This window comes from Emydura macquarii, unplaced genomic scaffold (genome assembly GCF_026122565.2).
Source record: "Emydura macquarii macquarii isolate MOO-44397 ecotype Brisbane River unplaced genomic scaffold, CSIRO-AGI_Emac_v2 contig_1363, whole genome shotgun sequence".
In the NCBI taxonomy this organism is placed as follows: Eukaryota; Metazoa; Chordata; order Testudines; family Chelidae; genus Emydura; species Emydura macquarii.
The window spans coordinates 14,563,394-14,588,199 of record NW_027131500.1 but is presented as its reverse complement, the minus strand read 5'-3'; the positions used below and the strand labels follow the sequence as shown (position 1 = coordinate 14,588,199).

Here is a 24,806-nt window from a genome sequence, read left to right as displayed (position 1 = left end):
TTTCTTGAGTGTAGCTAAAACCACATTAAGATCCCAAGAAGGGTCAGGATTTCTCAAAGGGGGATACATAATGCATTGCCCTTCATAAACTTTTTAATCATATTATGCAGAAGCAGCCATCTACCATCAACTAAAAAATGGTAAGCAGATGGATGTTTGAAAGTTAATTTGGCAGCTGAGTGAGATAATCCCTTGTTTTTAAATGCATTAAATGTTTTAAAATACAAGGCATGGAAGCTGAGACAGGAGAATTCAGACCTTCCCCCCAATCCAAGCTACAAATCTGGTCCATTTCAAGTGGTAACATCTTCTGGTAGACAGCTCTCTAGCAGTACATCCTGCACTGATGAGGAACACACATCAAGAGACAGAGTCTGATCATCCAGGCCATCTGGTGAATGCACTACTGGTCTGGATAAAGAATCCTGCCCACTTGCTGGGACAGAAGACCTGGAGATAGAAGACGTACAAAGACCCCACAGGACAGTTGAAGGGGATCCATAAACCACTACTGATGAGACCTAGCCGGAGTAACCAGAAGCACATTTGCCCTGTCCTGACTTATCTTCCTCACTACCTTCTGGATCAAAGGAAAAGAAAGGGAGGGGAAAGCATACAAAAGGCCTCCTTCCTCAGTGTAAAATGAAAGCATCTGATATAGAATGACTGTCCTGCCTGCTCTTGAATAGAAGGGGCAACACTTTTTGTTGAACGTCATAATGAACAGGTCTATCTCTGGCTGACCCCAACTGGAAAATATGCTCTGAATAAACTGATCCTTTAGCAACCATTCGTACATTTGAGAACCGTCTCTATTGAGACAATCTGCAATTGTGTTCTTTCCTGCTAAATGCCAGACCATCAGATAAACATCATGAAGAATGCCATCAGATAAACATCATGAAGAATGCACCAGTCCCACAACCTGATCACCTTTGTACATAGCTGAGCAAAGTGAGCATCCCCATTTGTTCACATACCGCATAGCAGAACTACTTGCAGAATTCTTACACATGAGGGAAGAATGATTTGAGGGCAAGACAAATGACAACTCCAACACCATGTGCAACACCTCTCTTTAGAAGCCCAGTAATCTCAAACTTTAAGATGGTTCAGATGCACCCCTTACCCCTCCCAACATCTGTTGACACATCTGAAGTTACCCTCACTGATGACATGGAATTGAACTGGACACCTCTGTGAATGTTTGCTCTAACTAACCAACACATCAATGAGTTCAGAATGTCTCAAGGCATGATGAGTAACATTTGAAGATTGCCTAGATTTGGTTTGTATACTCATGACATCCAATGCTGCACTGATCTCATTCTGAGATGTGTAAACGGAATCCTGTAAGTAGTACTTGCCATGAGACCTGGAGAGAAGATTAGTATCTGAGTTTGATATATCTGAATGTTTAAAATATATTGCACTATCTTTAAAAAGATCTTTCCTCTGGTTGAAACGCTTTCCCTGCTACTGAGTCCAATATGGAGCCTCTTAATAAAATTCTGAGTTGGACAGAGATTCAGCTTTGACATTCAGAAGTCATCCCAGGTTGAGCAAAGGGTGGTTGTAAAAGCAATGTGGCTTAACAGGTCATTGCAAATAGCAAACCTTCAATAGTCAATTGTCCAAATAGGAGTAAACAAAATACCCTGCATTCTCAATTGACCTGCTACCACAGAGAGGCACTTTTAAAAACTCTAGGTACTGTGGACAAGCCAAATGGCAGCACCTTATCCTGGAAATGCCATCCTGCTAACATGAAATTAAGGTACTTTCAATGACTGTCAAATAGATTTATGAAAATGTGTCCCTTAAATCGAGAGTCATGAACTAATCCATGACTGAGGACTTAAGGAGACAAGAGTTAACATATGGAACCAAAACTTCTGAATATACTTCTTCAGGTTTCTTAGATCTAAAATTGGACACACCACCCCAATTCCTCTTCCGCACCAGAAAGTACCTTGAAGAAAACCCCTAATCACTCAGGGGTTTGGATGCCTTCTCTACAGCCATTATGCAACTTCTGCACTTCTGAAAATAGAAGAGCCTCATACGACAGTTCCCTGAAAAGGGAAGAGCAGCGGAAATTGAAAGTTTTTCTAAATGAATGGCATACCCTTTTTCTATAATTTCTAGGACCTATTTGTCTGATATAAGCAGCCTTCGTTTGCTGATGAAATGAGCTAGCCTGTCTCCAAACTGAGGAAGCAAAGGGTCCTTGCTGATTAGTTCTGGTCTCTTGAAACTCACATCAGATCTCAGGCTGTGTGTGCAATGAAGATGATGGGAAGATAGCAGACTGCTTAGGTTTAGGCCTTGAATTAAAAAGATCTCTTTTTACGCTGGCTCTGGAATGATTTACTCTGCTGCTGCTGACATCTCTGATTTGTTGAAAAACAAGCTGAAGATGACTACAGATAATATTGTCTGATAAAAGAAAGGAGGAGTAAAAGTCTCCTCTTAGTAGAAGAAATCAAACCCAAAGAGCAGGCCATTGATCGTCTCCTTCAGCTTCTTCAGCAACAAATCTACCTTTCCACTGAGAACATCATCCCTTTTAAAGGGAAGATCTTCCATTTTTATTCTAGTACCCAGAGACAGAGAAGAGGAACAAAGCCAAGCATGTCTCCTCAGAGTAATAGTAGAAGCCTATGCTCTAGCAGAAGAGATTCAGGTGTCAAACAAAGCCCAGAGAGAGTGCTGTGTCACAATTTGAGCCTCGTTAGGATCGCATTTGCTAATGTCCTTTTGTCATCCAGCAAATCCTTCACATACACAGTGCCATCTTTTCCCACAGGTGGAATTTACAACAGACCATAAGAGCTTGGTAATTTGCCACTCTAATACCAAGAGAGGAGGAAGAGAACACTTCTATTCCTAGAGAATCAATCTTCTTTTCCACTCTATCTGAAGAGGTGGAATGTGCCTGTCCAGACCTCAACCTGTTACTTGCAGCAGCCACTACCAGTGAATTAGATACAGAGTGTGTATGAAAATATGAAAACCCCTCTAAAGATATGTGATATAATTTTGTCTGCCTTCTTGGCTATAGACAAGAAGCAACAGCAGACCAAGTTCCCTTACCAGGCTGGAGCAAACCATCAGGGACTGGAAAAGACATCATATTTTTGGAAGTAGCCTCAAGAACGTCAAACACTGGATGAGATATCTCCTCCACAGGCACTGAAGGCAAATTCAAAATGGACACCACAGGATCCACTAACACTTACCTCAGGCGGTGGTTCTTGGTCATTCTCCCATGATGCATCAGACCCTTTCTCCCTAAAATATTGGGCAGAAAGATTTTGAGAAGCTTTCAATGGCAACTTAATTCACTGGTTAACAAGAGAGTCCTAATTCTGTGACTTAATCTAAAGTAATTACTTTATAAAAAACCCACTAAGATAACACACAGGCAGCTATGGCACACATTGAATTTAATGTAAGCAGATTTTCAGCTTGTTTTTAAAACAGTTTCTACTTTGCGTGAAAAGTGAAAGTTTCATATAGCTAATATTAAGCTTTGGCTGAGTACTTTTTCAAATATTTTTTAAAGCTAAATTATTATAGTAAACTGGGGTACCTGTTGCATGGCCACTCTCTTTCCTGAGGGCCTGTTTTGACAATAGCACAACATAGTTTGGAGGAGCAGATAATGTTAAAAGAAGGTTCTTTTTACTTATGGTTCTGTCCAGCCAACTCATCCTCCTCCTCATTGCCAATTCAGGTTTGTGCTTACCATTGCATTCCCCTTTTACCCCAAACCATAATCATCACACACTATCTCTTTCTATCATTTTTGTCTCATTCCCCTTCCTGTTATCAGAAACCCCTCACCGCCACATCTACCACTAGCTGAAGAGCATTCAACTTTTCTAGTAGGTTGCAGATTCTATTGTGCCAGTAAGTAAACTGTCAAGAGAAAGATGGCTTAAGAAAGCTAAGGTAAACACTTCTTTCTTAACACAGATGAACAATTACCAGTCTGAAGTTAAATTTCACTCAAAAGTTTCTAAAAAACCCCCAAAGATATCAACATAAAAAGCAAATGCAAAAATGGTCAATTTGACTATTGTCCTTGAATTTCCACAAGTCAGTCTTCTGCAAGTTAGTAGGTATGAAAGGTTAAATTGTACTATCAACAATTTGTGAAAACATCAACATTAGATGGCAAACTTAAATCATGATATTCGAGAGAAAGTTTACGCAAGACTTTTTTTTTTAAATAATGAAAATATTTTTCTCCATATATCTCACAAATAATTTTAAAACACTTTGATCTGCAATATTTGCTAAGATGTTTGTTTATGCCAGCATTCTATTTCAGTGGTGAGCCACGGTTTAAGCAAAGTCCAATGGATATTTCTAGAAAGCAGTATTGTGGTTCTATTATCCCTTTAAGTCACAGCGCCAAATTGTGAAGGGTCAGGGTTACATTGCCTCAAAGTGAGCTCTGGGAGGAATGCTACCTCAGGAAGGCAGAATTCTCCAGTGAGCATGTGCACTGAAACACCTCTTCAAACTCTCCAATATACCAATGTGTTCCATCTCCTATCAATCCTCCCTGCCATTGTTGGTGTGTTTGACCCACAGGCGGCACACAGAATGAGCTGTCGCTGCACTCTGTGGAAAGCAAGTATATGGGGGAAGAGGACCTTAAAGTAGGGTACAGACTGGGTGAATAATGTTATATGTAATGAAGGCCATATTGGCCACTGTTTATGTTTGTCTCCTAATGAGTCATGGATCTTGTCTTCAAACACTGATAATTCTGCTACCATATGAATTTATACACTGCAGTATCTATATATTTTGAGTGTAAATCAGAGTTGTAGGTATTCTCTTATTCTTCTAAATGTTCTAAGCATATTTCCTGGGATATGCATTTCAGGGTTTTTTGGGTTTTTTCCCCAAACAGTGGCCACAGTGATTCCTAACTGTGCTCTGATAGCAGAAACATTTCTACTCATATGGATTTGTGAATGCCAATCCATTATCACTGAAGCCAGTAATAACTTAATTTTGTTCACAGCAACTTTCTGTGTAGTAACCCTGGTCCCAGCACTAGCACCTGCTGCAGTTCTGAGTTATAGAGGTGCTATTAGGTCCTGCAGCTGTGATGCAGCAGCATGGAATGATGTCCTGGGAAGACAACAGTCAATGGGAGAGCAGCTCAAGCCAGAAGAGGGGCTCAATGATGTCAGATCTGGAGCAGTTGTAAAAAACTGTTAGAGAAGGAGGAGAGGAGAAGGATCTAGATGCTAAGTTAGCAGATGAAATGTAGCTGGGGTATGTGAGGTGATAAAAGAAGAACGAGAGAATAAAAGTAGGACTAGGAAATGAGAAAAACAAAGAGAAGGAAAATAAGAAAGATTTCAGGTCAGAAGGAGAAAAAAATAGAACTGGGTATATATGAGAGAAGGGAAGTAGAGGAAATAAAATCTACAGATGCACAGATGGTAAAGATGAACCAAAGAGAGAATATCAAACAGAAAAAAAAATGAAAGGAAATATAATGGGTGAAAAGGGAACTGATCGAAAAGCTGTGTTAGATGAAAATAGATGCTGAAAACAATAAATGAGAAGCCCATTTTCAAAGGAACTAAAATAAATGAACAGAGAATGACTTGTCTGAACATCTATTGGAAAGTATACAGTTCAAAGACACATAATGGACATGAGAGGGCTGCTAAGTGAAGAATTCCCTCTCCCCCGTGGATAAACTCAGTGAAAAAGAAATATAGCCACAGGAACATCGAATCTAACAAGCACAAGCTGAAGAGAAGCAAAGGATAGGACAACAAGAGTGGCACTGGACTTACAACAAAGGAGAGGAAAAGTTTATTCTTTTCTGAAGTGACAGTGTCTTACTGAATAATTTCTTGTTCTTGTTAGTAAAGATGCATTTGGTGTTAATGGTACAAAGTAAGGAAGTGTGTACAAGCTCACAAAGTTTGATGTGTTGTTAACTTATAGTTTATTATTAAAAGTAGTAAGTACTTTGTAATATCTTATATTATTTATGTTCCTGCGACAATTTGGGATTTTCCCTTTTAAAATTCTAAAAAATTAAAATGCTCTTTTGTCTTGGTTTGCCTCTGCCTCCCCTCACATTTAGCATAGCCTTCCCTAGGATGGGGTCACAGCATATGCATACAGTTAAACCTGTATTAATGGCTGCTAACAACCTAAAACTGAAATACCCATAAGAAAATTAAGATAGACTAGTAAATTCCTGAGTTTTGAAGCTAGCTCTGCCACTATATTAGCTGGTAAAGTCACTGAACCACTTTGTCTCAGCTTCTCTATCTATAAAATGGAGATAAGAATGTTTAATTACCTAATTCACAGAGACACTGTGAAAAATAAATATTTTAATAGCACTTTGTAAATGTAAACCACAATATAAATGTTAAGTATTCTTTATTATCGAAGACATAAATAAAAACTAGTTTCAAAATTGAATTTTAACAAAGGATGAATTCGAATTCTTGATAAGGAAAAAACTGATATAGAAGATATAGATGTAGTTGGGTGAAATTTAATGGCCTGTAATAATATGCAGGAGCTCAGACTTCATAATCCAGTGGTTCCCTCTGACCTTAAACTGTATGAAACTAAAATATATATGAAATAGAGAGATACCTTCCATCAAGATAAAGCACATAATGAAAATGACTATTTCAAAGATTTAAGACCAAAACTGGCTCAGAATCTGAATTTCATTCATCATTTTCCATTATGTGAACTACCAGTTCACATTTTAGGGATTCAGAACACTAGATAAGTATGATTCCTACTTTCTAAAAAAATTAATTTTAACCAAATTGCATTTTGTGTATTGAATCACTAGTACTTGCTTTGTTAGGAACTCATTTTAAATTGCACCTGCCATTATACCATCTCATAGCAAACATGGTCACCCATTAACATCTTTAAAAAGCCAAGCCATGTGACCTTACTTACATTCCTAGATATAATATTAAACCCATTAAGGTTAAGTACATGGGTAAATAAAGGATAAAAATGTTAAGAGATATTATTGTCTCAACAACAACAAGCATTACAAACTCAGGAAATTCAAAGTTAAAGTTACATTTAAGAGATATCCAAACATGGTAAGATATGAAAATACACAATTAAGGCACCTTAACTTCATCCTACAATTAATTATGCAGTAGCCATACAATTAAGATTCATGCATAATAGTATGTAGTCTCAAGATAGAAGACATTTGTTTCTGAAGACATTTGACTTGCAGTTTTTTCCTCATGGGAAAACCAAGACAACTGAGGGATGGTGGAACATGTCAAGAATCACAATCTTTCCTCAGGCATCTAGGTTTCATTCCCTTTGGGAACAATAGGAGGCTGTATCCATTTTCATAAAGGACATTTTTCTAGGGGCAATTCTAACTTCACTGTTCTTGTGAGCTATATGATGTCAGTCATATTGAAAGAGGGTGATATTTAATAGTTTTCTGTAATACCACAATTTATGAGGGCCTGCTGGAGGAGAAAAACAAGGTTACTTACCAGTAACTGTTGTTCTTCGAGATGTGTTGCTCATATCCATTCCAATATAGGTGAGTGCACGCCCTGTGCACGAGTCTCCAGAAGCTTTTTTGCCCTAGCAACCCCTGCAGGGCCAGCTCCGGCGCCCCCTGGAGTGCCGCGCTCATGCCGCGGTATATATGGTGCCAACCCTGCGGGCCCCCAATCCCTTCTTTCTGCCGACTCCGACAGCGGGGACAGAGGGCAGGTTTGGAATGGATATGAGCAACACATCTCAAAAAACAACAGTTACTGGTAAGTAACCTTGTTTTCTCTCTTTGAGTGATTGCTCATATGCATTCCAATATAGGTGATTAAATAGCCATACCTTGGAGGAGGGTAGGAGTCACTGGCGAGTAGCCCTTCTCAGCACAGCTCCGCCGACGCCCGCATCCTCTCTCGCCTGCTGTACGATGGCGTATTGGGACATGAAGGTGTGGACCGACGACCAGGTCACTGCTCTGCAGATGTCCTGCAGGGGCACTCGTTCCAGGAAGGCCGCGGATGAGGCCTGGGCTCTGGTTGAGTGCGCAATGACAGGTCCTGTGAGTGGCACCTTCGCCTGCTCGTAGCAGGTCCATATGCAGGCGGTGATCCAGGTGGAGATGCACTGGGTGGAGACAGGTGAGCCTTTCATCCATTCCGCCACTGCCACGAACTTTGACGACTTCCGGAATGGCCTGGTTCGCTTGATATAGTAGGTCAAGGCTCGTCTGACGTCCAGCAAGTGCCATCTCCGCTCCCCCTCCAAACCGTGTGGTTTAGGAAAGAACACGGGGAGGAAGATATCCTGGTTACAGTGAAACTGAGACACCACCTTGGGCAGGAAGGTCGGGTGGGGTCTCAGCCGCACTTTATCTTTATAAAAGACTGTGTAGGGGGGCTCCGAGGTCAATGCCCTTATCTCGGAGACTCTCCTAGCCGATGTAATGGCCACCAGGAAGGCTACCTTCCATGAGAGGACAAGCAGTGGGCATGTAGCCATAGGCTCAAAGGGGGATCCTGTCAGTATGGTGAGGAGCAGGTTCAGATCCCAGAGAGGCACCGGGTCACGGACCTGTGGATATAGCCTCTCTACCCCTTTGAAGAACCTAAGGAACATAGGAGGTGAAAAGATCGACCTTCCTTCCATCAGTCTGTGGAAGGCCGAGATGGCCGCTAGGTGTATCCTCAGGGAGGCCAGTGCCAGGCCCTGCGTCTTTAGGTGGAGCAGGTACTCCTAAATCGCCTGAATGGGCGAACAGCTTGGCGGGATACCCCGGGACTCTGCCCAAACAGTGAAATGTTTCTATTTAGCCCTGTACACAACCTGGGTGGACTGCTTCCTGCTTCCTAGCAAGACTTGCTGGACCTGTGCCGAACAGGCTCTCTCTCCCCCTCCATCAACCACAGAGCCTCCAAGCTGTCAGGTGGAGGGAGTCCAGGTCCGGGTGCAGCAGGCGACCCTGGTCCTGGGAAAGCAGGTCATAGTGTTTCAGAAGCGGTATTGGCGTGGCTATGGAGAGGTCCAGCAACAGACTGAACCAGAGCTGCCTCAGCCAAGCTGGTGCAATCACGACGTTCGCTTTGTCTTTCTTGACTTTTAAGAATACTTTGGGAAGCAGTGGAACACGGGGAAATGCGTACATTAGGGGCCCCCTCCACGTTATGAGGAATGCGTCGGAGATGGAGCCCAGCTCGCGACCCCGGAGCGAGCAGAATTTCGGGCACTTCTTGTTCCATGCCGACGCAAATAGGTCCAGTTGGGGAACCCCCCAATTGCGGAAAAGAAAAGTTGTCACCTCCCAGTGTAGTGACCAGTCGTGGCGGGGTAAGAACGACCTGCTGAGGCGATCTGCCTCGTCGTTCCTGACCCCCGGGAGGTGCGAGGCAGACAAGTGGAAGTCGTGCCTCACCGCAAAGTCCCAAAGTTGCACCGCCTCATGGCAAAGGGCCAAGGAGCGAGCTCCCCCATGCCTGTTTATATAAAACATGGCTGCTGTATTGTCCGTCATGACCTGAACCACTTTGCCCCTCAGGAACCTGAGGGGCACCTTGCAGGCCAGGCGGACTGCCCGGAGCTCCCGCACATTGAAATGGAGGCGTTGTTCCTGTGCCAACCAAAGTCCTTGTGTGCTGAGGTCACTGCTCATGTGGGCCCCCCAACCCACATCCGAAGAGTCCGTGATCAGGGTTACGGAGGGTGTCAAGTCTGCAAAGGGGACACCCATAATACCTCCCTTGGGTCTATCCACCAATTGAGGGACGCTAGTATTTGGGCCAGAACAGTGACTACCTCTCTCAGAGAGTGCCTGGCTGGGGTGTATACAGAGGCCAACCAACCTTGAAGGGGCCTGAGTTTGAGGCGAGCCAGCCTTACCACATAAGTACATGCCACCATGTGCCCCAACAGCTGAAGGCAGTGCCTGGCTGTCGTAGTGGGAAACCTGTGGAGATCTGTAATTATGGCGGTCATTGCCTCGAAGTGGGGCTGTGGAAGGAAGGCCCTGGCTTGGACAGCATCCAGGGTGGCCCCTATGAAGTCTATGCGTTGTACCGGTGTGAGAGTGGACTTCTGCTTGTTTATGAGCAGCCCCAGCCTGGCGCATATTGTGCAAGTCAGTGCCAGGCTGTTCTGAACGTGGTCTCTGGACCTGCCCCGGATTAACCAGTCGTCTAGGTAGGGGAAGATCTGAACCCCCTTGCGGTGGAGGTGGGCAGCCACCACCGCCATACAATTTGTGAAGACCCTGGATGCTGAAGAGAGGCCAAAGGGTAGGGCCAAAAACTGGTAGTGGCCACCAGCCACCTGAAAGCGCAGAAACCTTCTGTGTTCCGGGAGGATAGAAATATGGAAATAGGCATCCCTGAGGTCGAGGGCAGCATACCACTCCCCTGGATCTAGAGCAGGAATGATGGAGGCTATGGAGACCATACGGAATTTGAGGCACCTGATAAACTTGTTTAGACGCCGAAGGTCCAGAATAGGCCTAAGACCTCCCTTCACCTTGGGGATAAGGAAGTACCAGGAATAAAACCTCCTGGCCCTTTCCTGGGAAGGAACCTCTTCCACCGCCCCGAGGAGGAGGAGAGTGTGTACCTCCTGAATGAGGAGCAGCTCGTGAGAGGGGTCCCTGAAGAGGGACGGGGAAGGGGGAGAGGCCGGTGGGAAGGCCGAGAGTTGCAGGGCATAACCTCTCTGAACTACACTGAGCACCCATCGGTCTGAAGTTATGCTCTGCCACTCTGGGAGGAACAGCCGCAGTCTGTTCATGAAAGGCCGAGTGAGATTCATCAAAACGACCACTTATTGCCTTTCTGCGGCCCTTGTTGAGAGCCCCCGGCGGAGCCTTGGCGGTCCCGACAGTTTGGTTGCCGGAAGCGGTCTCGACCCCTCCTTGTCTGGGCGGGTGTGGGAGGTGGTCTGGGCGGAGGCTGTTGTTGTCTCGGGGGGCGCGGTCTGCCCTGACGTCTTGCGGCTTGTGGCACATATAGGCCTAAGGACTTTAAGGTGGCCCTGGAGTCTTTCAATGCATGCAACTTCTCATCAGTTCTGTCTGAGAAGAGGCCTGCTCCAGAGAAGGGCAGATCCTGAATGGCCTGTTGAATTTCTGGTGAAAGGACGGAGGATTGTAGCCATGCTGACCGGCGCATGATGATGCCGGAAGCCATAGCCCTCCCTGCAGCGTCCGTAGCATCGCTGGCCGATTTTAGGGCGGCCCCTGCGACCAAGGAACCTTCCTGGTCTAGTGTATTAAAGTCCATTACCATGTCCTGGGGAAGGGCTTGGACAAACCTCTGGAGGGAGGACCATAAATTTAAATTGTAGCGCCCCAGAAGCACTTGATAATTAGCAATGCGGAGCTGTAGCACTGCTGTGGAGTAGACCTTCCTTCCAAAAAGGTCTAACTTTTTATTCTCCTTGTTTTATGGAGTATTGGCCTGGGCACCCTGTCTGTCCTGCTGGTTCACCGCATCAACCACCAAAGTCCCCAGGGAGGGGTGGTTATAAAGATATTCGAAACCCTGCGGTGGGACATAGTACTTGCACTCCGCCGTCTTAGAAGTGGGTACTACCGAGGCTGGGGTCTCCCAGAGGGGCTGAACTAATTTAAGAACCTGATCGTGTACTGGGAACTCAATTCTAGATGGCCCGCTGGTCAAGAGCGGGTCCTCCTCCTCTAATAGCTCCTTAATGTCCAATTTTAAATTGTCTGCCAGTCTTTTCAGGAGCTCTTGATGAGTTTTAAAAACTGGCAGAGGAGTCCTCTGGTCCCTAGCAGTTGACTCAGCTGGGGATGAAGAGGAAGACTGAGGAATGGGACCCGTTGAAGGGCCCTCCATGGGATCAGACTCTTCTTCCGAAGAGTTCTCCTTATCTAATTGGCTTGGGGGGAGGGGGTGGCAGGTGAGTTCCCATGGAAGGTGCTGACCCCGTGCCCTGGGTAGTCTGAGGAGGCCAGTAGGGCCATTGCCAAGGTCCCTGTGGCCACGTCGGCACCAGTCCTGGTGCCAGGTATGAGGCAGCTCCTTGGGTACTGGTTCCGGTGCCGGGTACAAGGCAGCTGCTTGGAGGGCAGCACTGCTGGAGCGGTGCCTCCTAACCTTGCGGTCTCTATCCGCCCGTTCCGGAGATGTACTCCGGGATGACCAGGAGCGGTCCCGGCGATGTTTACGGCACCAGCGTGGGGGTGAGTGGCTGGAGGAAGTAGAGGAGTGTCTCCTGGGCGCCTCAGGTTTAGGATAGTGCCTTTCAGCCGGAGACCTAGAGTGGTGCCGCTCAGAAGTGCGCCCCCTATGCTGCGGTGCCGAAGGGTTGGTCGGTGTTGAGTACTCCGGGGCCGGAGCCTGCACCAGGCTGTACGTCGGGGATCTGGAGCCCCGGCGGTCTCGACTGTGGCCCCTAGGTGCAGAGGAGCGAGTGCGGCCATATTCGGGGTCATCGGTCGGTGCTGAGCTGCTCGGTGCCTTTCTCACCCAGGGTGTTGGGATTTGGACCGTGCCAGGCTGTAGACTGGGGATCTAGACTGATGCTGAGAGGATTTGGTCCTTTAGGACACCAGAATCCACGCTGGGCTCCGTGCCGGGGATCGGGAGCGGTGTTCGTGCCTCGGTACCAAGGTCCCTGCACTGGGATCGGTGATGGAGACCAGTGCTGGCTGTGTCTTGGGGAACGGGATCGCCCAGGCGAGCGGGACCGGTGCCAGGTGTCTCTGGATGAGCGGGACCGGTGCCGGGAGGGAGATCGGTGCTGGGTGTAGTTGCTCGGTGAGCACACTGAGGTGAGCACTGTGGTAGAGTGTCCCGTCTCTCCCATCATTGCCGGTGCCGAGGTACAGGCAGGAGAGCGGTGCCGGGATTCGAAGGACCAGTCACCGCCAGAGGCGGAACTATGGTGACTCCGCCTGGAACCTTGCGACCGCCCCCCCCCGGTGCCATGGTGTCGAGGGGCTCAACGACCTCTGGTCGGAGCTAGGAGGGGAGCTGTCGCTGTCCCTCCTTGACCGTCTGGGGGGAGACCTCAAATCCCATCTCCGCCATCTACCAGGGTAATCCAGCACGGCTTTACCCCGAGACACCATTCCCAGAACCCTCAGCTGAGGGGGGACAGAGGCGTGGGCATGCCCATGAAGGCGCGTGATGCCGCAAACACCTCCAGCCTCGACGGTCCCTGCCAGGGGCGCTGGGGGCCGGGGGAGAGATGCCGGTGCTGGAGCGATCTCGATGGCACGTGGCTGGGGAATCTCCTGAATCACCCCCTGCTGTATCGGTTGCAGGGGGGAGTCCATAGACACAGCCTCGGGCCGCTTCTTTCTCTTCGGTACCGGTTTTTGCGATGATACCGGTGCCGGTGGAGCACTCCGCACCGACGAAATGCTCGGTGCCGCCGGAGACCTGGAGGGTTCGGAGGCCGGTCGGAGTGCTGACTCCATTAACATTGCCTTCAGGCGAGCATCCCGCTCTTTTTGTGTCCGGGGTTTGAAGGCTTTACAGATTTTGCATTTTTCTTTACGATGCAGTTCCCCGAGGCATCGGAGGCATCTGTCATGGGGGTCACTGACCGGGAAGGCCTTCGCACAGGTTGCGCAGGCTTTAAACCCCATCGAGCCCGGCATGACTCAATCCAAGCACCTAAGGGCTAATACCTACAATTAACTCTAATCTACTTACTTAACACTATAAACAACTTTAACACTAATTCTAACTCTGAAAGAACAATAACAATGGAAAACAGGGGTTGATACTTGCTGTGTGATAGCAAGGGGCAAGCATTCCAGCTACCGTCGCAGGCGGAAAGATGGAACTGGGGGCCCGCAGCGCCATATATACAGTGGCATAAGCGCTGCACTCCGGGGGTTGCTAAGGCAAAAAAGCTTCCGGAGACTCGTGCACGGGGCGTGCACTCACCTACATTGGAATGGATATGAGCAATCACTCAAAGAGAGAACATTCAGTTATGAAGAATAATGTTAAAAAGTGACTTTTAATACTTTAAAGTTTCTTTAAATATAGCCAGTGAACCATAACTATATGGGAAGCTTGAAGAGCCTGAACTGTTCCATTATTAAGATCTCTCAGGACATAACAGTTGTCTGACACAGGGTGCTAATTTTCTTAAAAGACCCATTTTTAAATTAAATTTTAACTTGGATTTATTTGTAAATTCTCAGAAAATATATTCTGTTTCCAAAGGCTAAGTGCTAAAATTTTGGAGAGGATACATTGAATTCTTCATACATAAAAATATTTAAGTGTAAAAAACTCAACCTCAACTAAGGAACTGCCAGTAGGACTTCCAGAACTTTTCAGTGCTACAAGAACAAATTATGTGGAATTTTTATAGATTTTCAAATATATAGATTGAAATACAAACTACACAACCAATGGTTCAGTGCAAATAGTAGGTTGCCCATCAGCAAGATGCTGCCTAAAAGTTTGCATTTTCTTATAGCATCTCAGACAGATATGATTGACACAGCCATATCTTGAGACTATTGTATTTAACATTCTGAATACTATCTGTATGGTGTGAATCAGTCCTTCACAGCATGAAAACTTCAAAGACTATTATCCTGAGATGGGCCAGATGATATCGACCTATGGAACATTCATATATCTTTGTATAAGTTTAAATATACTTGTGTGTTCCTGGCTCACTGTGGAATATGGAATCTCTAGACAGTGATTATTGTAAAAGTCCAAGGCTGATTATTCACATACCCAGTGACTGAGGCTTCCCTTGGGGGAATGGACAATAACGAATCTTATTGGTTTCAGGGGGCTTGGGAACAAAAAATTTTGGGGTAACTTGAACTGAAGAGGGGGGACATTTATTTTGATCCAACAAACTGACACGACTTTTTGTCCAAGTGGGGACCAAACCCTCCAAAAGGACTGGAATCTGCCAGGGTTCCACTGATGAGCTTAACATGGTGTTTAGACCATTTTTTTTACCATTTTTTTATATGTATTCTCTTATAAGGTTTTTTATCCCAAAATAAATGTACTCTAATTTGAAAGAACTGTTTGGTTACTTGTAACTTGTAACTGCTGGCATACACTGTATAGCCCTTAGAGAATGTAAAGTGCAGGTGCTGGACTCTGGTCAGGACTGCTAGGATAACAACATTGAAGTGCAGGAGGCCCACAAGCCTTGAACCCCAATCTGGAGATAGAAGAGTGCATGTCTCTGCCCAGAAAGAAGTGACTGCAAGAGGCCAGAGACCTAAGAAGGTACAGTTTGAGCAGATCATGGAGGGAGTCAAAGGTGCAGTTATCCTGAAACTGACAACATCTATTCTCAAAGCACATAAAACATGAAAAACCTGGCAACTTTTATTTAGGGAAAAAAAGCAGATGGAAGTGAGGAAAACAAGTGTCATCTCACAATGAATGAGTATAAAAAGAGTTATATTTTGGAAAACGGTCAGAAAGTAAAAGGGACTTGGGGGGATCTCCCCCCACTTTTCATACAACTGCTTTTTAAGCTATACTTTGCTAATATATCTAACTTAAATTGTTAACAGTTAAGTTAGATATTAAATATTTAAACAAAAAACAAATGAAATGTGCTCTAAAGAATTACTAAATCTATGATTGCCATGAAGCCTGTTGTGATCCTCACAATAAGTTATCTATGATGGACACATTGAGGAAGAGCACCAAGGGTACTCAACTTGATTCATAAAATATACAAAAAATAGGTACTAATACTGAGTTCTTACTATTTCAGAATGAGGAACCTACTTATTCTAGATATTAAAATCCACATTTAGTATTTATGATAAAGCATCAATATTTAATGCATCAGTGGCATCCCTGAATGGGCTTTAATTGACTTACATACATTCTATGGACTATAATATTCCCCTTCAATCCATACACAGAAGGAGATCCTATGTGGACAGATCTCCCACAAAGAAGGATGACTCAGGCTCCTCTGTGGTACCATCTGTGACACACTGCACCCCCCCATGATCACCCTTACAGTGTAAGTGTGTGTTGTTTAATGCAAAGTATATTATGTAAGATGTTTCTGGAATGCTCATGACATACTAAACATTATTGTTATAGTAATATGTTTGTTGCGATGTCATGTGTATGGTTATGAGGCTCAGCTATATGATATGCCCAAAAAAGATGTCTCATGGCTTAAAAAATATCCAAGCAAGACTTTCTGAGCAGCAGGGCAGTTTGCACCTCATTAAGGTTTATATAGAACAACCCAGCTCAACATTCCAGGAACAAGGGACTGGTCTAGACCTCAAGAAAGGAATCCAGAAAGGACCTCAGTGACTCAGGGCATGGAGAGAACCATACACTGACACTGTGTCACCTGACCCTGAAGGGGGGAGCAAAGCCCCGAAGGGAGAAGGAACATTTTAAAAAGGGGAGACATTTTGCCACTCTCTTCCACCTCCATCTACAAACACCACCAAGAAACTGAAGTACTGAGCCAGGGGGAAGAGACTGGCTAGAAAGGAATCTGGCCATCCTGTGGTGAAAATCACCTGAGTTTGTAAGGTTGATGAAAGTGTTAAGCTTAGTTTAGAATTAATTTGGCTTTTGTTTATTTTGACTAAATTTGACTTGTTTTCTTCTGACTTATAATCACTTAAAATCCTTCTGTAGTTTAATAAATTTATTTGCTTATTTTACCTAAAACAGTGCATTTGGTTTAAGGTGTGTTAGAGACTCCGTTTGAAGTGACAAGGCTGGTGCATATCTATTTCATTGATAAACTGACACACATATGAGCTTGTAGTGTTCAGTGGGCAGCATCTGGGACTGGGGATATTCTCTCAGATATATTCTGTGGAATAACCCAAAGAGTGGCTGGGCTAGAAGCACTCGCTCAATGAGTTGGGGGGCAACTTACTTGCTGGAGGTTGTGCATGAACACCCAGGAGTGGGAGTGCTCACAGTAAAGCAGAGTAAGACGGGCTCCAGGAATGGAGGATTGTGATGACAGTGATTCACCACTCCAGACTAGGTGAACATCACACCATCTCCTCTCTATATCTGGAATCTATGGTGGGGAGGGGTGGAAGAAATGCACTTCATCTTTCTCCAACTCCACAGAAACTGGATCATACAACTTCTCTGTATCTTCCTCAATGTTCCTGAAAACATCTGTGGCTCAAGGAAGTCTCTGACAGCACAGCTTTAAATAAACCATGATACTGGGGAGTAGGATTTCCTTGAGTCATTGCTGCCTCTCTTGGACTGACCCTGCCTACTGGGGATTGAACAGGTTTAAGTAGAGGCTCTGTAGCCTTTTCCAGGTCCCCACTCTCAACCCTGAAATAATATGTGTGGGACCTATATGAGGGAATCCTACAAGGTTTCCTCCTATGGGTCTGTTCACAAAAAGGGACCAAAATTTCTTCACCAAAATTTTACCAAATAGAAGAGAGATCCTATGGCAATCTAAACAAACAATAGATATGTAAGGGAGGGAGGTTACCAAAACGCAACAGTGAAGAATTGTACTCTGCTCTTATTGGTGAATGCTTTTATAGGGTTTGGCTTGAAAACACACAAATAAACTGGGATTTCTGAAGATCTAATTTGAAATGTATTCAGACAAATCCAAGCATCTGTCAACATTCTCAAAGGCTCCTGAGGCTGTCAAAGGCAACACTAATCAGCCCATGCTAATCATTAAGCCCAAATGTCAATTATATTCAAAACAGCAACTGGGTTTTAACTGCAAATGACAGTTTTCAGAAAAATTGTTTCAGCTATGATAACACTAAACACGTGGTGCCAAAAAGTAATATAAGTTTTTCTCACCACAGTTGTGTTACATAAAATGTATACATAGAAATAACTGAAGTGCACATGTATATTCCCTCAAAAGTATCTAATAGCAGCTGCATAATGGACATCAAAACTATTTAATAATTTTACTTGCACTGCTCTCCCTTCATCTTAGCATCACCTACATTACATATTATGGCTCTATCAAGAAGGAAGCCAGGCAGCAAGAATTTAACATTCCAAGCGGTTTGAAGTCAGACACAGTAGCCCTCCCATTTCTACCTCAGTCAAAAGACTTTATATCAAGAAAATTATTTTATGAGATCCACCACATCACAAACATTCCCCAAGAGAGAAGGAAGACAATGGAGGGAAGAAGATAGCAGAGTTATTGCTAAGTACGTTACTGCTGAGATACACATATTAAGCAGATACAACATGCAGTAAAGATCAAGAGGATCTAACATTCTCATAGCAGCACACATTTCATACTCTGATCCTCAAGTGCCGACAATATGGTCTACACATTAAGGCATTGCACTAGGACTCAAGAGACCTCAGCAGTTCAATTCTTGCTCCAGCAACAGACTTTCTGTGCAACCTTGCACAAGTCATTAGAGATACCATGTGCCTCAATTCTCCCCTCTGTAAAACCACAGATAGCATTTCTCTACCTCACACAGGGAGGGGAGGATAAAATCTATTAATAATGATGAGGCACTCAAACATTACAATGATGAGACAATGATTAGGAGGGGAACTTGCTTTTTGTGTGTATGCACACCTTTAATTATTCCAGCATAAAACTGCTAAATTGCTTTAACAATGGAATGTAATTCTTGCCTTTGATGTCAGATTAACAAAAATTTTCTCTTCCTCCCCCACCTTCACCCCAAAAGTTTATTCTGTAAGAAAAATAAACGTCTGTCAGAAATACCAGAGCAAAGTATCGAAGGGAACCTGTAGCTCTGGTAGGTCACTAGATTACACTATGCAAACATACTGATTGTCCATAAAACTCAAACCTTGCTGTAAACCAGACAGGGAACAATGACAAATTTTTCATCCTACTTTTGAGCCAGGCTTTTCTTCCTCAGCACAGCACAACACAGTTCACATGAACAGAGATACTAAATAACCTTCTGCAATAAGGGGTAATAATTCTTCAATCTTTGAACTTTGGCATTTATTGTTAAGATTTACAAGTCCCTCAAAAGGCTGATTAGAAATATTGTATAACAATAAACCTTAAAAGAATACTCTTTATATTGGACATCATGTTTCCTGACAATGTTTTCCTTTTTAGCAGGTGATTATTCATCATTAAAAGCATTACATTTCCTCTGGCGTACTGGTTAACAAAACAAAGTGAGGTTTACGCATAAAACACTAAAACTTTATTTTGTTCAAAATGGCCTGAACACAGGCTGTTTTCAAAGGAGCTCATCTGAATACAGATAGCTTATCTTATGATCCTGATCCTCAAGCTGTCCCTTTTCAAGAAGCTACAATTATCTAGCCAGGAGGAAGAATTACAGCATTATAAGTGCTCTCCATCATCAATGCTGGCTGCACAGGAGCGAGACCTAGCTGTACTTGGAGCTCTGATTCTCAGGTCCCAAGCATCAGTTTCAGCACACACACATGCACAAAAATATATCATTCCAGCTGCACTGAGGGAATCTGCTGACGCAGGATGACAGGAATGCAAAACCAGTACTAAATGCTTTGTGGCAGCCTTGCAGATGACTGTGGGTTAGGTTAGACAATGTACTGGTACTCAATATGACCATCCCCCTCTGCACTTGTAGCACATGGATGCAGGAAATGAAGATCCAGAAGCCTTATATAAAGCTACTTGGAGTCAAGGGCTATGACTGACATACATCAGGGAGATCAGCTGGCTGTTTCCCCGCATCTGCTCTCATGGCTTCATATTCTTGACTACTTCATCCTGTAGGCCAGAGTTCAGTATCACAGACTTCAAGCACAGTCATTTCCACTAGCGATGGCACAATGCTTTGGTGAAATTGCCCCAATGAGCTTGCCAGAGAGGAAATAGAGTTTGTGCTGACAAATGAGTGTTGGTACCAAGTAACAATGTTCAACGGTCTTGATTGATTTAGGCTTTGACTTTCAAAGAGGTCCAGGCAAACGTAATGCCAGACTTACATACATCTCCACAGAGACTTCAAGGACATGGAGATGGCTTCCTACATTTCTCAGGGAGACATCTGCAGACATATCTGACACTCCTGCCACATATGACACCAAGTAACAATGAACACTCAATCTTCGTCATTGTTCAGCTACACTGGCAAGGCATAAAGACACTGAACAATATTACTTTCTCCATGAATGCCATACTTGACATAAAATTTGCCACACTGTTGCTGAAGTACAACTAACATATACTGCACAATGACTATGCTAGGCACCAGAGATTAGTAGTATCTGAGCACTACAGCTGAAGCAGCAAGAAAAGTTGGCCAAAAAAACACCACGAACAGATGCTGAAATGCATGAGTTAAAAAAACCAGAGTAACCATATGAAACTTGACTGGAAGGAAAGTGATGGTAAAGAATGCTCTAGAGATCGAAAAAGTGCAGTCTCCTGTGGGGAACGTCTTCATTAACCATGGTCAAAAAGGAGTCAACCTGACTGGTCAGATAGCCACATGTACATCTGGATGGGCAGCCACATGCCAACAGCAGTAAACGGCTACCACTCTCCTCCAATCAAAATACCTGAAGAGTTAGATAGAGTCCAACATTAAGGAGCTGATACCAAGTAGTGAGAATCTCACAAAGATCTTTGAAGAATCTATTACTTGTTACCTAAATTTACTTCAAACACTATAATTCAAAAGGAACATAAGCAAATATTAGAATCCAAGTTAACACCATAATGTCCCAATTTTTAATTTACAGTTTACCAGTTTCAGGTTACTTTTAATAGAGAGAGACTAGAAACCACATCCTATCTATTTGGTTGTTTCCTCAAATAGCCAATATATAAGTCGCAAGTGGCCACCAAAACTACACTTTGTGTACTGCCCTGCTCCTCTAGTTGTCAAGACCAGATATTTAGGGTCTCTTACCTATCCTACAACTCATCCTTTGGCATTAGAACATATTTCTCTTTACCTCTTGATATGTATATTTAAAACTGGTTTACTGATATATCTAAACTTCAGACTGAGTTGTACAAGTACAGTTGCACAAGTATTATTTTGTTTTATTGCTAGACTTTGAATACATTTTGTATTATAACATCAAATTTGGAATCAGAAATCAGGATCATTAAAGGGATTTTTAAAATGGTCATAGAGGAGTTTTAGGACAAAAGAAAGCTTTCATTTGGGGAAGACAAAAAATGCAATACATTACAAAAGAAAAGGTTTATTTTGCAGAAACTGTGTCTAGTTACAATAGTATTAAACTATTTCAGATAAAATAGCAACATGAAAAGACTGGAAGTCTGGTTATGTAGTTTAGCTTGTTTTAACAATGATTTACGTTTCAGTAATTGCTCATTAACACTTAGAAGCTTGAAGATTACATTTGTTCCTTTAATAATTTTCTTTCTACACTGCAGTATTTACAACCTTATTGTTACAGTATGGTTGTGAATTTCTGGAACAGTTTTGTGGGGGTGGTTTTTGTAGTTGTTCTTAAAGAAAAAATACATGCAGAGAAAATTAGATTATCTCTGTCAAAGATCGTAGTGTCAAACTTTTATCTATTTTCCTTTTTCATTCCTATTATGGCCAGTTTAGTTATTGTGCTTTGTTTAGCTACATTACAATATACATTACACTAATATTTTAATAAGTTAGAGACTTACTGTTTTAGTTTCTCTGTGAATATATACTGGGTGAAGTCTTCCACTGAGGGAGCAAAATACAAAGCGTCTTGGGTATTAATACCTTTTGCTTCAATATGCTCAGGGTTGTTAAATCGTAACACATAGAAGGGATGCAAAACAGGACCAAATACTTCAAATATCTGAAAGAAAATAAAAATTACAATTTACTTGAAGAAACCACTATTAGAGAAAAAGACAACTGAGAGATTTTGAATGTAAACATTATTGGTTATTATCAAGACAACATTATTAACTAGTGCGGTTTAAGAAAGCAGAGACACATCAAATCATTAATTTTCTGCATGTTGAGATTTTGTGATCAGATTTTTTTATAAGTTGTTTGACAGAGAGTTATGGTCTGTCTTCTGTTAAAAAGTAATTTTCCTCTTCCATATCTGACTGTGTCACCACCCCACCAGTAGTGGTCTCTGACCAAATGCAAACTCCTCATCCTTGCCAACATAATCTTGCTTCCACCCATCTCTCATTGTCCTCTTCTACTACTCTGACTCCCTCTGCTCCTCCCTGTCCTTTCGCCTTGTTAATTCCTTGCTTTTCTTTCTTACTCTTGGCCTCCTCTCTTTTGTCATGTTGCTTGTCAAAGTTCAGGGCAAGGCACTTGTATTCCCCTCCAGGGTCCACCAACAGCCATTACTCCTCAGCCATCACCTTTCTTGACTAAAGAACCATGTCTCTACCCTTCCTCGATGGTTTTTTTCCCCCTCAGTCTGCATAGTTCCCTACCTACATTTATGATATTCCCAACAAGCCAGACTGCCCAAAGGGCAACCATTTGTACTTTGCTTTCTCCCAAAGGTTATGAACAGTGTAATTGCTCAAAGTTACAAGTTTTCTTAGAAAGCTGTGAGGTAGCACATTTATTCTTAAAATGAAAGAATTAAGAGAATAAATTGAAAACAATAAAAGGACCTATACAAATGCCAAAAAGCTTACCAAAGAACTCCAACCTCTGGTACGTGTCAGTCCTTCAAAACCCACAACTGAGTTTTTCCCATGGGTTACCAGTTCATACCTATCTTACATGCAGAACCACAACTACCTCAAATAGTTCCATCTTTCCTTTATACTGCTTAGGACTTTGATCTTGGTCTCATGTAACAAATGATCAGCAGACAACGACCCACTCTTCAGGGCATAACTTCAAAAGTATGGAGTTTTTTACATAACCAGAGATGGGGAATTTTCATTCATCTCCCCGTAGACATTCACCAGGAAAACCACTTAACAGTTTTTGTTCTAAAAGTCCATTCTTGTCTGGTACATTGTTCAATATAGTCCTTTGAATCTCCAGCTCTCATATCTCCCGCTTCAAAAGGTTACACACAATCCCGGTTACAATAATACATAAAACATTAATTTAATACAATGGACCCCAAAGATACTTAATTCAATAAGGTTTTCAGGGATATGACAGGACATTGCCCTGCCACACTGTCCTTTATACCTGGAACAGTCTCCTTATCTTTGTCTACCAAGAACTTTCTACCCCTACTAACAATTCACCTCTTCAAGCAATCCTTCCTCTCTTTTTAACATCCACACTGCATCCCTCACTTGTACCACTGAGTTTGTGCAATTTGTCTTATTTAGACTGGAAACTCTTTGGACCAGGGAATGTCCCCTTATAGGTTCACTATATATTGTGTAAATTTACAGCACTACATAAATGATTTGTAATAATCCAAGTATCATGTTCATATTCCTTTTTAATCTAAGTTATAATTTTACTTATCTAAACTATATAACTTAGATAAGTAATCCATTTGCTTTTCACATAAGTCAAACAGCATGTATGTAATAAAAAACACTTCTCAATGGGTAAACCGATTTTTTCAAAATCTGTAGTTAAATTAAGATAAGCAGCTTTAAGTCTGTCGTCAACCACTATCTTAATGAGATGTGACAGTGTAAAAGTCTCTATCCTTTACATTTTATTGCTTGTTCAACTCAAAGAAAGCTTTCACTGTACAGACAGTATACAGTGTACAAATACCAGAAATATTTTAATACTTAAAATATTAAAGCAGAATGGAAACTTATTTTACGCTCTTGGGCTTTTCATTTCTGGCTTCTGATACCAACAGGGCCACAAATTGTTACTATTCAACTGGAAGGTAACAATTTTTAAAGGAAATATTTTTCAAGAACTATTTCCTTCCCTGTGTAAAATAAAACAGACACAATTTTCTTTTCAAGTCAGTATAAAATAAAGGGAAATGTACAATTTAATCTAAAAAACCCACTTAAATATGTTCTGCAATTAGATGGCTTCAAAGTTTTCACTGAGTTCTGAGGAAAAACTCAACTCTGAATGAAATCTTGATAAGCAGGCTGTCTTTATAAAAAGGTGGATCATACTCAAATTTAGTGGAGAAAGACCTGGTCACATGCATCTAGAAACAAATATACGGTAAGGAAGTGAGTTAACAAGGAGTCAGGCATGACAGAAGTCCTTTCACTTACCAAACAGAAGAACTCAGAAGGACCTGTGTCCCTAGTAGTGATAGTTCCTACAAAGATTTGGAAAAGGGCAAGAAGGTACCAGAGCCTACACTCGCCACACTAGCTGAGAAGGGGAGTGAAGAGTGCATAGCACAAACTCTAAGCTGTGGAAGGCACTATTAAGAGCTGATCAGGATTTTTTTTTTCCCCCCAACATTACAATTTTTAATTGGAAAATGCCGATTCGTCAAAACCAAAATCTATCTGTTCCAATGAAACTTTTGTTAGGAATATTTCTCAGATCTAGGATGGATTTTCTGGTTTTAACCACAGAGAAAATCCCACTGCAGAAAAGTTGGTAGCCTTGTGGTTAGGGCACTCACTTGTGACTTGAGAGGTCCAGATTCAAGTCCTCAATTTATCCCACTTTGTATAAATAAATCAATATTCATTGGGTGGGGGAGGGCGGCGGCTGACTATAGTGATTATGGCACTCACATGGGACTGGAGGAGGGGAGAGAAGAGACCTCTCAATTTTTATTAAACATTTTGAAAGGTCTTGATTTGGTACTGTTGCAGAATAGAAAAGTTTCTGAAATCTCATGGGAAAACCATTTCTCACCCAGCTCTAGAGACCATCTCTTTTCATCATCCCACTGAAAAGCTGT

General features: G+C 42.9%; 1 protein-coding gene across 1 annotated transcript in view; it reads right to left on the bottom strand.

The window, feature by feature from the left end:
* The window catches only part of NAF1 (nuclear assembly factor 1 ribonucleoprotein), a 60,371-nt gene that overhangs the window by 11,209 nt on the left and 24,356 nt on the right, over positions 1-24,806 (bottom strand). The window contains exons 5-6 of the mRNA XM_067551802.1: positions 21,655-21,815; positions 3,243-3,294 (exon numbers count right to left, since the gene is read on the bottom strand). Of these exons, the coding sequence (XP_067407903.1) occupies positions 3,243-3,294; positions 21,655-21,815 (213 nt within the window). The remainder of the gene's footprint in view (positions 1-3,242; positions 3,295-21,654; positions 21,816-24,806) is intronic.